Source organism: Bos javanicus, chromosome 6, assembly GCF_032452875.1.
Source record: "Bos javanicus breed banteng chromosome 6, ARS-OSU_banteng_1.0, whole genome shotgun sequence".
NCBI classification, from domain to species: domain Eukaryota; kingdom Metazoa; phylum Chordata; class Mammalia; order Artiodactyla; family Bovidae; genus Bos; species Bos javanicus.
This window is the reverse complement of record NC_083873.1, coordinates 110,474,283-110,490,405: the sequence shown is the minus strand read 5'-3', so window position 1 is coordinate 110,490,405 and position 16,123 is coordinate 110,474,283. Positions and strand designations below refer to the sequence as shown.

Genomic DNA, 16,123 nt, shown 5'->3' with positions numbered 1-16,123 from the left:
CTTTGGTAAATAGGTGGACTTATTTAAAACAAGTGCTAATGGCTGATTACTGAAGTTACTGCCAACCCTCCCGGTTAGAATGCTATTTTCAAATGTAATATTAATCTGTTTATACAGTCCTTACTTGTAAAATCATTTCATGTTGATAAAGTAACTACGGATAACAGAGCTCCATTCACTGGACTCCCACAATGTCAAGTCTATGGTCATTCAAGCTTGGGCTCTGTAGTAAAGAATCCTCTTTTTTGAGGACTGAGTGTTCTACTTGTCCTGCAAATTATTCTCATCACCTGGTACCCAGTATGCATTCAAATTTCATCTGCAGGAAGAGAGACAGCATTTTGTAACCATAAAGGACTTGAAGGTGATTCGACCAAGACTTGACTCTCAGATGTTTGACTCAGTTTCTTTTCTATAAGGAACTGATTATTTGGGAGAAGAGAAGTGCATAATAGCAGTAACAAAATTTAGAGAAATACAATAAACTTTTTTATAAAGGTGAAAAACTGAACTAAGGGCTTTCTTAGAAGTATATCTCAAGACAAATACAGCATGTTTCATGAAAAAGTTTGCCAAAAAATCCTATAAAACATTTATTAAATGTACGATTAGATGTTAAACATATGATTTTATACCTAACTGCAAATGATTCTGAGAAGACATAAAATATGTTCACTTTAAATGATTCTGAAAAGAGATAAAAGGTGTTCAGTTTGACTGATGTTTAAAGTCAGGTGCACTTGGGTATATGATTCCTTTTTCCAAAAACAAATCAATTACTTTCAGGAAATGTAAAATGATTATGAGTTACTTTCAAATTTAAAAACGAAGCACTTTAAATAGTTTAAGAGATCCTTTAAAAATATGTTGCTTTCACGCTTTCTGACATATGCTTAAACAAGTATAATTGAAAAGTACATACTAAATCCTACTCACAATACAAATACTAAGCCCCTAGCCAAAATCCTGGTAAGTACACACTGTGCAGCCTACCTGGTCTATTCTGGATGTTCCGGCTGCAGTGCACCAACTATCTTGGAGTGAATCTGAGCCCCAAGCTGGCAACTGCAAACTAGATCTCACCTTCAATAGCATAGAAGTTTTCATCAGAAACAAGCAGTTCTCTTCCCCACACCCACCCACAAAAAAAAAAAAAAAAAAAAAGGAACAAAGAATGAAAAGGAAAAAAAAAAAAACAAAACAATCAAAAGTTCTATCTTGTATCTTTGTTCCATCCTCTAACAGTGTTAAGGGAAAGATATCCTCATTTTAGATAATATAAGGGGACTTCATTAACTTAAAATATCAACAAAATATTAAAGGTCTGAAAAAAGGTCTAATCCTCATAAATATTAGGCCACATTTAGAAAAAGTCACTGAATCAGTGAACAAATTTGAATTTAATGTAAAACACCCTAATATTATTTTGCCTTGATCAGAGCTGCACTAACTATATTTGAATATACATACAGCTGATCATAGTCAAATTCATGAACAATTACTAAATATTTTAGTTTAGCTATATTGGAGGAGAAACTCATTTTGGTGGCCTGTTAAAGATTAATAAGGCATTCACAAGGAGCTGCCAATTAAAAAGCTTCAATATGAATTTAAGAAATACAGCAGGGTTTTTCTATACTTAATGAAGCTTGTTTTCTATTATGTGTTTAGAGAATTTTTTTTTTTTAGTCTCATTTTCTCTGTATAGGTATTTCATCCTGTGATAGACACTTAAACATTAGAGCTTTCTCATTTTAATCCATGAACTTTATCATACTATTACTACTACCACCACCCAATTTCCTATATTGAAAGATTAACATTAGAAACAAGGCCATTTACACACCATTCTTACCTGTAAGGGTAAGAGTGTATTACTATTGTTGTCTGTTCTGAACACATTATCTTCAATCCAAGATTTTGGAGTCAGTGATGGAGTAGAGCGAGTGAATTTCGGTGGTGCTATGACATTACCAGAAAACGGTTTCTTCAATGGAGATATCTGATTCATAGCTCCTGGAAGCCCCATGTTTCCAGTTCTACGGTGATCTCTGCCGTGCATCGCTCCCCAGGACATACTTCCGGTGCCCCAGCCACTGCTTTGATGGTTGCTCCAAGGAGATTGTTTCAGAAGAGGCTGGGGAAAACACATCTATTTAAGTTACAGGCATTTAAAGAGTTTATAATTGAAATCCAAACCTAGGCCTGAGTTAAGAGTTCATATAATCTTTTAAAAAATGAGTATTTAATAGACTTGAGATCTTGTATATGAAAACATATTCACTTAATGCTAGGTGACTTTTCGTACTCTCGTCTACATAAATTATAATGAATCAAGCAGATATTTCAGGACAATTACTAAAATAGAACCATGCAGTTACTTTTTTTCCCCTTCAAGAGAGCCATATACATGACAGATATGAAAAAAAACTAAAGATAAAAATTGAAATTAACTTTGAAGATCCTTAAAGATATAACTTATACTATGATCTTTACGCAATCATATTCTGCTAAGCATACCACTAGAAATAGGGTTTTATTTATTAAAATATACCAATCATATGAGTGAAATATGATCACTGTAGAAGTGGTTAATAACATTTGGCTTTATTCTATAGAATGGAATAAAAATGCCTTTGGGGGATAGAGAAAATACAAGAAATGTCTCTCTCTTTTTTTTGCACTGTATTCAACTTTTAAAATATTGTATTCCACTTTTAATGTACTTTCTTTGAAATTTTTGTAGTTGTTATTTTACTTAACTATCCAAGAAACTGTTATTATCTGCTATAATCCATAGGTGGATACACTGAGAAGACTATGTACTTTGATCATTCTAGTAGAGATCTTAATAATACATGTCTCCATTAATGTCATCCATTTTCAAAAATAAATTATATTCCAAAACAGAACCAATGGCAAAAAAAAGTTGAGTCATCAAAGAATGAAAAATTCTCCAAGAGGCTATAACTGTAGATTTTGAAGAGTATTAATTGCTAGCAATTATATTGTCAATAAGCTTATAATTTAATAATTTTGTGGTAACACTGAGCCAAAGGGAGTATAGGTCATAGAGTTACTATATAAGTTAATAAGTTACTGTTAAGTCAAACACTCTTAAACCTATTTTTTGGATAAACCTGGTCTATAGTACCTGTTTAAAAACATTTTTTAATGCTAACATAACCATGAATATATACTACCCTTTCCCCCTCTACATATTTCAAAAGCATAGCTAAGGGTCCATGGACAAATCCCTCATTCTTGAGGGCCTTACTTTCCTCATGGACACAGTACTCAAACTTCTCTTGCAGTGATCTAAAATTCCATTTAATAGTTGGGTGACCTTTTACACTCCATTGCGAGACCCTTCTGTTTGACAAAAAGCGGATTACTGTTAAATATGGATCTCTGTATACAGTCTTCTAATAATAGTCCACGGCCTCAAGAACACAAACATACCTATTGATAATCGTCGCCACAGGTTTCCAGTTAAAAAAGAAAGACCCTGACATCCAAAAGATAGCTCTTCAAGATCAGGTAAATCATGGAAAAGTGGCATATTATTTCAAAATTAGTTAATTTCAACTCTTACAGGCCACATTCTCCTTTCTCAGGGAGAAACCAGTGGAGTGATTCAACAAAAGCTGTTAACTGTTATTCTGGTTAATTTAAACAGACTGTTAACTGTTACTTGGGTTAATTTAGATAGTAGTCACCTCTTGAAAAGGTTAATCCTTAAAAACTAACCCGTCAATGGAAAAAGTTACATCAGTTAATACTTAAGGTTAAGGTCCAATTTTGCTTCTCAGTCTTTAATCACTGAAGTGGCCTTAGACAGAATAACCACTTTAATAAATGCTGACTAGATTAAAAAAAAAAAAGAACAACAAAATACTCTTTCAATGTCAACTAACCAACCCAGCGGTCACTCAGACGTTGTCCTGACAGGATAACAACACAGTCCTTGAATTTCAGAAAGGACCCGGATGAATAACCTGCCCGTTGTGATTTCATAGCTACACTACCCCCTCAAAATACACCCCCTTAAAATAATCTTCAAGAGAAGATTAAGGCCACCAAAAAAAAAAAAAAAAGGAAAAGTCTTCTCTTCAAGGTAACACACTAATCGCAGGCTCGTTTAGTTTTAAAACCTACAAGATATTACCCAAACCTTGAGAGGCACAGAAAGTGAAACAAGCTTGGAGCACGGATCTCCTCAGCCATCTGACAGCTCGGGGGGCCGACCCACGCGGGGAGGGAGGCAGGTCGGCGGGAGGAGGGCCGGCCGGCGGCCGCTCGCCGACGCGGGTCCCGCCGGGCTAGGCGGTGCGGCGGCCACCGCCTCGCCCGCGACGGCTCCCTCCGGCCAATTCAGGAGGAACGAAACCCCAAAGCAAAAAGGCCTTTCCGCCCATTCCCCCACTGGACGGCGGCGGAGGCTCACGGGCTGCCCACACGCGTCGCCTCCGGTAATCCTTCCCCAGCTCGCTTCCCACAGCCGCTCCTCCCGAGGCCGCCGCCCGAGCCCGCCGGTCCCGCGTCGCCGGCCCCTCGGTCCCCGAACCCCGGCCGCCTCGCCGCGTCTCCCGGGCTCGGGGAAGCCGACCGGCTAGTCGGCCGGCCGCCCGCCCGGCCAGGGGGGCGCCGGCGGAGCCCCGGGGTTGCCCGCTCCGTGGGACCGGAGGGGACGTCGCGCCCGGGCGCCCGCCGCCCCGGCCCGGACGCCATTCCGCCCCGGCCCCAGCCTCCAGCGCCGCGCCGGGGCGTTCGAGGGGGCGCCCGGCCGGGGCCACTTCCAGCCGGGCCGGCCTCCGGAGCCCCACAGCCCACGGTGGCCACAGCCCTCCTGCCCAGCCGGCGGCCCGAGTCCCGTGGCCCTTCACCGCCCTCCGCGTCCCCCTCCTTCGGGCGAGCGGCCCTCGCCGCGGCTCCTCGGGGCCGCTCGGCCGAGCCCGGTCTCCGGCCGCCCCGCCCGCGGTCTCCCGGGCCCCGCGACGCAGTCGGGCGGCCGCCCGTCCGCCGTTACCTGGTGGTGGTTGTAGGAGTTCCTCTGCTGCAGGAAGGCGGCGGCCGCCGCCTGGTGCTGCTGCTGGAGCTGCGGGCTGACGGGCGACCTCCGGCTCTGCGGCTGCTGCGGCGCCGCGGGCGGCGGGGGCTGCTGCTGAGGTAAATTCATGGCGGGCGGCGGGGGCACGGCGGCCGCCGAGAAAGGGCCCCCGAAGCCGCCGCCGCCACCGCCGCTCGCCGGCACGCTGAGCCCCGCGCAGCCGTGCGGGGACACCGGCGAGAAGCTCGGGAAGAAGGCCGGGTTCATGGACGACGGCAGCCCGGGGTAGAAGCCGTTCTCCGAATCGGGGCTGGGCGGCGGCATGGCGCTGAGCGAGCCGCCGCCGCCGCCACCGCCACCCGGGGTGGCGGCCGACGAGCCCGGCGGCTGCGGCTGCGGCTGCGGCGGCTGCTGGGGAGGCGGCGGCGGCGGCGGCTGCTGGGGCGGCGGCGGCGGCTGGGACTGGGGCGGCGGCGACGCGGTCTGCACCGACCAGGGGGTGCCGAAGCCGGGCAGCGGCGGCGACGCGGAGCCGCCTCCCCCTCCGCCTCCGGGGGGCCCCCCGCCCCCGCTGCCGCCGCCGCCGCCGCCGCCCGGGTGCGGAAGGTCTGGGCTCTGCAGGCTGCTGAAGGCGCCCGCGCCGAGCGCCCCGCCGGGCAGGAGGTTACTGGGACTGTTGAGCAGAGGGTGGTTGGGAGACTCCATGGAGCCCGGCGCGGGGTTCACCGGCGGCGTCGAGGGGGCCAAGCCCGCATTGGGGGGCTCGGCGGCGCTGCCCTCGCCCGCGGCCGGGGTCTTGCGAGGGCTGCCCGCGCCTCCGTGGCGGCGCCGCGAGGCTGCGGGCGGCGAAGGCTGGAGCTGCGGGAGCGGGGGCAGGTCGGCCGGGCGCTGCCGCGGGGCGAAGTCCTGCGGCGGGAGGTGTTGCGGGTGCGGGAGGCTGAACTGCGGCGGCGGCTGCTGGCGCTGGGTGATCGGCGCCGGCTGGAGGAGCTGGCCGGGCGGCGGCGGCGGCGGGCTGAACCGGCCCGGGCAGTGGAGCGGCGGCGGCGGCGGCTTCGAGTCCGGAGGGTGGGGAAGATGGGGAGGGCTGAACTCTTTCCTCTTCTGGCTGCTCAGCTGCTGCTGCTGCCGCTTACTGAAGTCCTGCGGGGAGGAGGTGCGGCGGCAGCAGCAGCAGGAGGCGGAGGAGGAGGAGGGGTGGTGCAGACTCGGTTTGAAGTCCTGGGAGGGGAGGAGGTGGGTCACACCCGCGTTCGTGCCGCCGCCGGGGTGGTGGTTGGGGAGTTTCTCCGTGGCCGCCGCCCCCGAGAGCGGCCGCGCCGGCTGCTGTGTCAGCCCCAGCAGCAGCTCATCCTGCATGGTCTGCTGATGCGCCAGGAACGGGGAGGAAGAGGAAGCGGCAGCAGCGGCGGCAGCTGAGCGGTCCGCGCCGCCGCAGCCGAGGGGGATCGACAAGGGGGAGGCGGCCTCCGAAAAGCCGGTGACAGGCAACGGCGGCGGCGAGAGCGGGCCGAAGGGCGTGGCGGAGGGCAGCGGGGCGGCGGGTCCCGCGGCGGAGGGACAGTACGCCCCGCCACTGAACAGGGACCCGGGGCTGTTGCTTCGGAGAGGGGCGGTGTGCAGCACCCCAAAACCGAAGTCCCTCATTTATCAGGCCGGCGGCCGCGGGAGGAGACGCGCCCCGTCCGCCGCCGCCGCCGCCCTGCCTAAGAAGCCGCCGGATCTGAGGCGGAGCGGCCGTGGTGGAAGGAGGTGGGGCGGGGGGAGTCAGTGAGAGAGGGACACCGTGACTGAGCCAGGGGGCACCGACTTCGGCCCCCGTCACCCCTCGCGGCGCTCACCACCACCTCCCGAGACCGGCTCGGGCTCCGCCGCCGCGGCCGCCGCCGCCGCCGCCCAGGCCGCTTAAGAAGCCCGGAACGTGCGTCAGCGCCACCTCACAATCGCGCCGCCCCCCGCGGTGCGTCCCGGCACGCGCGGGCCCGCGGCCGCCGCACCCCCACTGCCCCGCCTCCCCCGCCACCCCGCCTTTTATGAATATACAGATGAGGGCCGGGGACGCGCTCGCGTTCTCGGGAGGGCGCGGGGGAGCGCGAGCGCGAGCGCCGCGTCTCCTCAGGCTACCCCCGCGTCCGGGAAAAGGAGCGGCCGGTTGGACCGGCGGGCGGCCGGCGACGCCTGAGCGCTCGGCGCGCGCTCACGAGAGCGCGCGCGCGTGGCTCGGACAGTTCCTGGGCAACCGCCCCTCTGGGCGCGGGGTCCCGGCTGAGTCTGCGGCAGGTCGCGCGCGCCACCTGCCCTCCGACCGCGTCTCCCTCAGGGCCCTGCCCTGGGTCACGGGAGGCCGCCGGGAGAGGGGTCCGCCCTAGGCAGCGCTGGCCCGCGGGGGAAACTGAGGCCCGGGAGTGGCTCTCCGCGTCAGCGGCCGCGCGGGGATCCCGGCGCCTCGCGTCCCCCTCCCGGGGCTTGGCGCGGGAGGCCTCTGGCCGGCACGCGTGTGCAGGGCTCGGCCGCCTCGCAGGCCGCCGGGCGGCTCGCCCTGGAAAACGCCTTTTCGCGCGGGTTTCCGTTTTTTGTGTGTGTGGTTTTTTTTAGCCTCTCGCGCCGCGTGCTGTCATCCGCCCTCCCGCCGCCGCGGGGAAGTGTTCCCTGTCGTGGAAACACGAAGCCCCGGCCGCGTCCCAAACGTTTTCACTTCAGTGGTGACGAACAAAAGTCCCCGCAAACCCCGCGGCCCCGCGCGGCGGTTTACACGCAGACGCGGACCCCGCGGCGAGCTCCCGGGGAAAGCTGGGCCCGCTCCCCAGCCCTCCAGGTCGGGAAAGCGCGCCCCGCGCGGGGCCGAGGGACTGCGGGGTGGGCGACTCCTCCCGAGCCGCGCTCGTTCAGGCATCTCCGCCCCTTCCCCCCGGAGACCCAACTATTTCCAAAGCTTTATGAATTTTAAAGGGAGAAAGACTTCTTGACAACGGGGAGGAAAAGGAGATTCTGACTCAGCAACCGACTTGTTGAGACTTGCAAAACGGAAGAGAGCTTTCCATGGTAGAGCTCTTGTTGGAAGCGACGGAAGAGGCCCCCAACCTGTGTATTTCCTCAAGAAACATTTAACATCGAGAAGTAGATAGATGGATATGTATATGAGGGTCTAGATAAAGAAACAGCAGAGTGACCCATACTAGTAAGCTACTGAATTTTGTTCCTCTTTTGCCATTTTAACTTTTCTTGGCGTTCAGAGAAAAACTACTGAAAGAACTCTAGAAAATAGACTAAAATAGACTAATAATCTCAAAAGCAATAGAAATGGGTTTAGAGTCTATCTGGTTTGGGTTTACAACTGAACTAAGATTAAATATTTCGTGTTGTTAATTAGCACACTTTTACTGCTGTAGGCAGGAATGTACATTTTTATGACTCCTCATTCTCTATTAGTTAAATTTCATCCCCGCTTTTGTTACTTCAGTGTTTTAAATTTATACAAATCAAAATAAATACAGTAGAGAGAAAAACATTCCATGGGGAAGATACATTCTATGTATAACGTTTATGTTTTCCTGTCTATGAACTAAGTTTGACATTGCCTTCAAATAAGGAGAAAGTACTTTTTAAAAAAACTCATAAATGGTTTAGAAATCAGTGGATGTATAGAAAATTAGTTTGAATTAGTAATCTCAAAACCATTTTTAACAATCAAGCAAAATATAAAACCAGAGAATTCTTTTTTTACTCTAAATTAGCAACGTCTGGAAAATAACCTGAGCTCCTCAGAATTAAAAATATAAATAGCTATTTTCACAACACCTGTTGACATATCTGTTAATACTAACCCATTTTGCAAGGAAGTGTTCAGCAACTGAGGCATATAAAAATCTTAGAATGAACAAATCTTTTTCTTTTTTTCCCTAAGTAAAGTTATATTTGATTGGACTCATCTGAGGATCCAAGACAAATCTTGAAAAGGCAGGCACTAAAATTAGCTCAATCATCCATTAAAATGCAGTTAGTGCAATGTAGAGAAAGAGAGCATACATTTTAAAAGCCAAATGGTGTCATTCTGGGCTAAAGTTTGAACAAAAACAAGTTTTCTTAGTGTGCTGAGACTGGTTTCCATTTAGAACCTTCTGAGCTCTCCAAACTGGAAAAATGCCATCAAGTTCGGTATCATGTAATAAGGTCAAAGTTCATATTAAGTGCACTGAATTGTGACGTCCCACTGCCATGCCCTCTACTCACCACAGTAACAGCTCCAATTGTGTTCTGAGGGTCCCAAGTTATATTCTGAAAGCTAGAACTTTTAAGCTGATGAGTGCCCTATCATTGAAAATACTTTTCCTACAGTGCAAGTAGAGCTGCGTGGGAGGAGAGGTAGGGGACCCCTAGCCCAGGAGTCCCCAGCCTCCAGGATCTGATGCCTGATGATCTGAGGTGAAACTGATGTAATAATAATATAAATAAAGTGCACAATAAATGTGCTGTGCTTGAATCATCCTGAAACCATCCCCCAGCCCCATCCACGGGAAAATTGTCTTCCACAGAACTGCTCCCTGGTTCCAACACCGTTGGGGACTGCTGCTCTAGCAAGTCCAAAGCCAAGATCTTATGAGTGTATATCCTAATCATTTTTACATGAAAATATATTAACTGCATGACCAGTAACTCAGTCCCTGACTTGAATTTGACAATCCCTTGTTCATTTCCAGCCACTGGTGTGGGCCCATGGTTTTAAAAATATTTTGCTACAACCCAGGACACACATATACACACATGCACCTGAGATAAAGCTTTTATTAAGCAACTTTATCTCAGTATGTGAAACAAACTCTTTTAAAATTTTACTTTTCAAAATCACTAGTCAGTCAGTTCAGTCGCTCAGTCATGTCTGCCATCTCATAGACTGCAGCATGCCAGGCTTCTCTATTGCCAACTCCCAGAGCTTGCTCAAACTCATGTCCATGGAGTCGGTGATGCCATCCAGCCATCTCATCCTCTGTCATCCCCTTCTCCTCCTGCCTTCAATCTTTCCCAGCATCAGGGTCTTTTCTGAGTCAGTTCTTCCCATCAGGTGGCCAAAGTATTGGAGCTTTAGCTTCATCATCACTCCTTCCAATGAATATTCAGGACTGGTTTCCTTTAGGATGGACTGGTTTGATCTCCTTGCTGTCCAAGAGACTCAAGAGTCTTTTCCAACTCCACAGTTCAAAAGCATCAATTCTTCAGTGATCAGCTTACTTTATGGTTCAACTCTCACATCCATACATGACTACTGGAAAAACCATAGCTTTGACTAGACAGACTTTTGTTGGTAAAGTATTGTCTCTACTTTTTAATATGCTGTAGATTGGTCATAGCTTTTCTTCCAAGGAGCAAGTGTCTTAATTTCATGGCTGCAGTCACCACCTGCAGTAATTTTGGAGCCCAAGAAAAAATCTCACTGCATTGTTTCCCCATCTTTTTGCCATGAGGTGATGGGACTGGGTACCATGATCTTAGTTTTCTGAATGTTGAGTTTTAATCCAACTTTTTCACTTTTCTCTTTCACTTTCATTGAGAGGCTCATTGGTTCCTCTTTGTTTTTGCCGTAAGGGTGGTGTCATCTACATATCAGAAGTTATGGATATGTCTCTCGGCAATCTTGATTCCAGCTTGTGCTTCATCCAGCCTGGCATTTCGCCTGATGTTCTCTTCATATAAGTTAAATAAGCAGGATGATTTCAAATCTCTAATTTTAGACTCGTGATTAGGTCATGAGCTGAAATTGAAGAACACTGTCTTAGAAGACTATTTCTCACTTTCTCTGTCTTAAAGCCTCCTTACACCTCCTGTCCTCACTCTCAGTTGTTCACTTGGCTTCCTATTTCACTGACAAGATAGAATCAGTTATAGGTGAGCTTCCCCAGGTCCTCACGGCTCCCCTTTCCAGTCTCTGCATCTGTCCCCCATAAACATCACCTTCCCCCCAACCCCCGTACGTGGAGGGCGTGTCCTCACCCCATTTCCGGTCTAAGGCCAACCCCCCACTGGTGGACCACATCCTTCCCATGCTTGCTCAGGACACAGCTTCCTAGACATCCCGAATTTAACGTGCCCCAAGTTGAACTCCCCACTTCCTTATTGAACTGCAAGGAAATCAAACCATCCATCCTAAAGGAAATCAGTCCTGAATATTCATTGGAAGGACTCATGCTGAAGCTGAAGCTCCCATACTTGGGCCCCCTGATGGGAAGAGCCCACTCATTGGAAGAGACCCTGACCCTGGAGAAGATTGAATGCAGGAGAAGCAGGGAGCAGCAGAGAATGAGTTGGTTAGATAACATCACGGACTTAATGGACATCAATTTGGGCAAACTCCGAGAGATATAGTGGAGGACAGTGCTGCAGTCCATGGGGTTGCAAAGAGTCAGATAGAAGTTAACAACTGAACAACAACCTCATTAATCCCTCTCTGAGTAAATAGCCCTCCACTGTTGTAGCTACTTAAGCCAAAAACTTTAGGGTCCTTCTTGACTTTTTTTTTTTTTAAACAGGATATCCAAGCCATCATTTCATGCTGCGTGTCCTACCTTTAAGTTATACCCACAATCCAACCACTTCTCACCACTCCCACCTCAAGCAACGTGGTCCAGGCCACCATGCTCTCTCCTCTGGATTGTTGCTCTCAAATCCTAACCAGTTACCCAGCTTTGGCTCTTGTCGACAATCTACTCTCCATGAGGCAGCCAGAATGCTACTTTCAGACAGATGACATCAGCTCCTCTGGTGAAATACTTAAATAAAAGTCAGAACGTTTTCAATAACTGAAAAGTTCTCTGTCATGGCCTCCTGCCCTCACTAATCCTTCTGACAACTTCTACCCTACAGTGTAATGCTTATTTCTTTACCACACCAGGCCAAGTTAGCCTCAGGGCCTTAGCTCTTGCAATTCCCACTGCCTGGAATACTTGTCCCCTCAATACCAGCAGGGCTCACTCTGTCACTTTTTTTTTCTTTTTAATCTCTCTCTACTTGGAGGTATCTGCTCAAGCTCATTTTCTCAGTGCTGTCTATCTTCCCTGCCTGCTGTTGTAAAACAGCAACCCCCTCCTTCCATTCCAGCCTCCTTCTCCCTCATGAGTGCTCAGTCACTCAGTCATGTCCGACTCTTTGCAGCCTCATGGACTGTAGCCTGCCAGACCCTCTGTCCGTGGAATTTTCCAGGCAAGAATACTGGAATGGGTTGCCATTCCCTTCTCTGGGGGATCTTTCAGACCCAGGGATCGAACCTGCATCTCTTGTGTCTCCTGCAATGGCAGGCGGATTCTTGACCACTGCACCACCTGCAAAGCCCCCCTTCTCCCTCACAGGCAGTTTGATTTTTCTCCATGGGGCCCACTCTGTACTTCAACTGTTTATCTGTCCTTCCCAGTTTTCAGAAGGCACATTGTTTTGTTCACCATTGCATCCTCAGCACCTGGAACAATTCTGGCACACAGTAGGCACCCACGTGTTGTCAAATGCATGCACTGCAGGAAGGAATCGTGAATTAACAAATGTTTTTAGGAACTAATAGCTATAAATAGACTGTAGTAATATGAGAGTCCCTTTATCAGGTGCTGGTTGGCAAGAGCTGCCCAAACACCACCCTGATGCTCCGAGGAATTATAAGCAAGGCAAGATAGCTCCAGGCATCGACAGAACGTGAACAAAAACAGACAGGGCAACTCCTAATTTTAACATCAGGGGATAGATAATCTGGACTCCAAGGGGCAAGACTTCTGTCTTAGGAACCTAGAGAAGGACTCAGGCTCCAGGGACTGGGTTACTGAGGAAAGAGAAGAAAACACAGGGATTCAGTACAGGAACTTGAAGAAAAACAGGGAATGATGATTCCAGCTCACAGAAACAAAGAACAAGTTTAGGCAACAGGGCAATGAGACAGAGATGATGCTGAGCCTTGATTCAGATGCTAGGCCTTGACTATGGTTATCCCTGCTGCCCAGGCTGTGAATGTGATCTCACAGCGTGGGAAAGGATTAGTCAACAGATGGGAGCACATTAGTCTTGGCTATGGGGTGGGGGTGGGAGGGAATAGAAATTAAGGTCCACGTGGATGCTGTCCAACTTCAGGGTGCTTTATTTAGACAACATCCCGTGGTAACACCATCTTCAGGTTGTTCGTCATATTTCTAGTTCTCCTGCTGCTTTTCTCAACCTTCTTTCATCCTCTCCTCCAACTTCCTTTCTTTTTACAGATCTCTCTTATCTTACAGTCCTTAGCTTATAATCTTGGTCTTCTTCTCTACTTGTAGGTCAATTCTACTTGTAGAATCAAAGGCAGACCCCTTAGCCTTCTCCCCATTCATGTTTTAGCTCTGAATCTTCTGTCCTGCAGTAACCTCTTAGCTGACTTCCCTACAGTTCCTCTTCTGATTCCCCTCTAATAGTCCCCAAAGCAACTATGATCCTGTTACACTGTCCTTGTCAATAACCACTCCCTAACTTCCACAGTATCAAGTCCAAACTTGCTAGCAGACAGGCCCCTTCAGGACTTACTTGCAACTTGCCACTTTGCCTTGATCACCTGTCACTCTCCATCCTACCAGATTTACTGAATCAGCCATGTGATTTCATAACTCTGGGCCTTTGCACACGATGCTTCTAGTTCCTGGAATGCCTCTTTTCATCACCCAATGCTTCCTTTCCTTCCAGCCCAAATGCCACAGTCTTTTTTGACTCCCCCTGGTACAGTGAGCTGAGACCTATTCTACACTCTGAACATTGTTGTAATAATTTTTTTATTGTTATGTGTCACATGGTCATAATTATTCATATGCTTCCTTGACTATCTGCTCTTTTAGACTGCGAGTTGCTTTATAGGTCATGGTTCTGCCACAGTACCTGGAGCATGGTTCCCAATAAATTTTTATTGATTATTAATTACACAATTAATGCTGTAGGAAGGAAAGATGAAAATAAAGGAAGGAAGGTGGGGGTGGTGGAGGGAGGGGGAGGAAGGAAAAGAAGGAGGAAAATGTTTCTAAAGCACATTAAAAAGGAGATGTGCCATTATCTAGAGAATGGTAGCATTAAGCTAACAGGTTTCCCTGGTGACTCAGCTGGTACAGAACCCACCTACAATGCAGGAGACCCGAGTTTGATTCCTGGCTTGGGAAGATCCCCTGGAGAAGGGATAGGCTACCCAACTCCAGTATTCGTGGGTTTCCCTGGTGGCTCAGATGGCCAAGAAACCACCTGCAATGTGGGAGACCCCGGTTTGATCCCTGGGTTGGGAAGATCTCCCTGGAGGAGGGAATGGCCACCTATTCCAGTATTCTTGCCTGGAGAATCCCCATGGACAGAAAAGCCTGGTGGGCTACAGTCCATGCGATCGCAAAGAGTCGGACATGAATGAGCAACTAAGCACAGCATGGTGGCATTAAGAGTTATGTTTGCTGAAAGAAAAAATAAATACATAAATAATAGGAAAATCTCACTCACCTTCCCCTCATTTTCTTTGATGATGCTAAACTGAAAGATCCATGTTTCTATTGCAGTTTTCACTCCGCTCACTATACCCTTAAGGGTGAACTCATTCATTTACAAAGGCGAATATCTAGAATCTTCCACTGCTGATAAAGCATAGCCCCCAAACACAATGAAAGGTTTTCCAGGAGGTGTTCCCCTTTGTGAAGCCTGGGAGATTTGTTATTCAAGTCCAGCGGTCCCACCTAGAGAAGAAAACTTCAACCTCTAATTCATGCCATGGTGCTCCTGAACACTTCTGTAGACTGACTTAACTGTTTCATTGGTCTCACCTTCTGTCTTTAGGCCTAGTCAATTTGACTAGATTATAGTCAGTTTGACTAGACTAGATATAGCTCAACATTCAGAAAACTAAGATCATGGCATCTGGTCCCATCACTTCATGGCAAAAAGATGGGGAAACAATGCAAACAGTGACAGACTTTATATTGGGGGGCTCCAAAATCACTGCAGATGGTGACTGCAGCCATGAAATTAAAAGACACTTACTCCTTGGAAGAAAAGCCAACCTAGATAGCATATTAAAAAACAGAGACATTACTTTGCCAGCAAAGGTCTGTCTAGTCAAAGCTATGGTTTTTCCAGTAGTCATGTATGGATGTGAGAGTTGGACTATAAAGAAAGCTGAGCGCTGAAGAACTGATGCTTTTGAACTGTGGTGTTGGAGAAGACTCTTGAGAGTCCCTTGGACTGCAAGGAGATCCAACCAGTCCACCCTAAAGGAAATCAGACCTGAATCTTCATTGGAAGGACAGATGTTGAAGCTGAAACTCCAATGCAGAAGACGTAGGGTAAGGAATCCAGTATTCTTGCCCAGAGAATCCCATGGACAGAGGAGCCTAGCAGGCTATAGTCCATGGGGTTGCAAAGAGTCAGACACAACTGAAGCCACTGAGCATGCACACACACGGGAGATAACAAATGGGAGTCTCATTGCAAGCCAGGATTACTGTGTGTCAGTGTGTGGTTTCTTCTACCTTCTTGCTGAAGTTGCCTTACCTCAATATCCTACATGCATGCCTTTGCTCCACCCATGACCAGCCTAGCAAGTCTATGTTGCAGCATGTAGGACTCCAATTTAGTAGGTCAGTTTCAGCCTCGAATCTCACTGTTCAAAAATCTGTCAAGATAATTAGAGCTACGAATTATGGTAGCTAGAATCAACAGTAAACACTGATTTATAGTATCTCTGAATAACGCACGGAATAATGCGTGTGCCTTCTGTTTTGTTGCTGGTTGTATCCCCAGTGCCTGGTAGTGGCTGGCACATAGTAGGCACTCAATAGTGGATACATAAATGAATCAACAAGAACTAGGAAAATAAACATAGAAGGCCACTGCCTCCAATGATCTGTAATCTAGTCAAATTGACCAGATATCAGTTCAGTTCAGTTCAGTCACTCAGTCATGTCTGACTCTTTGTGACCCCATGGACTGCAGCACACCAGACCTCCCTGTCTATCACCAACTCCCAGAGTTTACTCAAACTCATGTCCATGGAGTTGGTGATGCCATCCAACCGTCTCATCCTCTATTATCGCCTTCTCCCGCCTTCTA

The 16,123-nt window shown here is 48.4% G+C and overlaps 1 protein-coding gene across 9 annotated transcripts in view; it reads right to left on the bottom strand.

Moving 5' to 3' along the window:
- The window catches only part of CPEB2 (cytoplasmic polyadenylation element binding protein 2), a 68,943-nt gene extending 61,940 nt beyond the window's left edge, over positions 1 to 7,003 (bottom strand). For 2 of the 9 annotated variants that reach the window (XM_061420844.1, XM_061420847.1), the window contains exons 1-3: positions 5,030 to 6,999; positions 1,856 to 2,137; positions 994 to 1,083 (exon numbers count right to left, since the gene is read on the bottom strand). In XM_061420844.1, coding sequence (XP_061276828.1) covers positions 994 to 1,083; positions 1,856 to 2,137; positions 5,030 to 6,697 — 2,040 coding nt within the window. In that variant the 5' untranslated portion in view covers positions 6,698 to 6,999. Of the gene's footprint in view, positions 1 to 124; positions 286 to 993; positions 1,084 to 1,855; positions 2,138 to 5,029 lie in introns of those variants that run through there. The other 7 variants (XM_061420842.1, XM_061420845.1, XM_061420843.1 and 4 more) reach the window with 6 other exon arrangements.
- Positions 7,004 to 16,123: the final 9,120 nt, after the last annotated feature.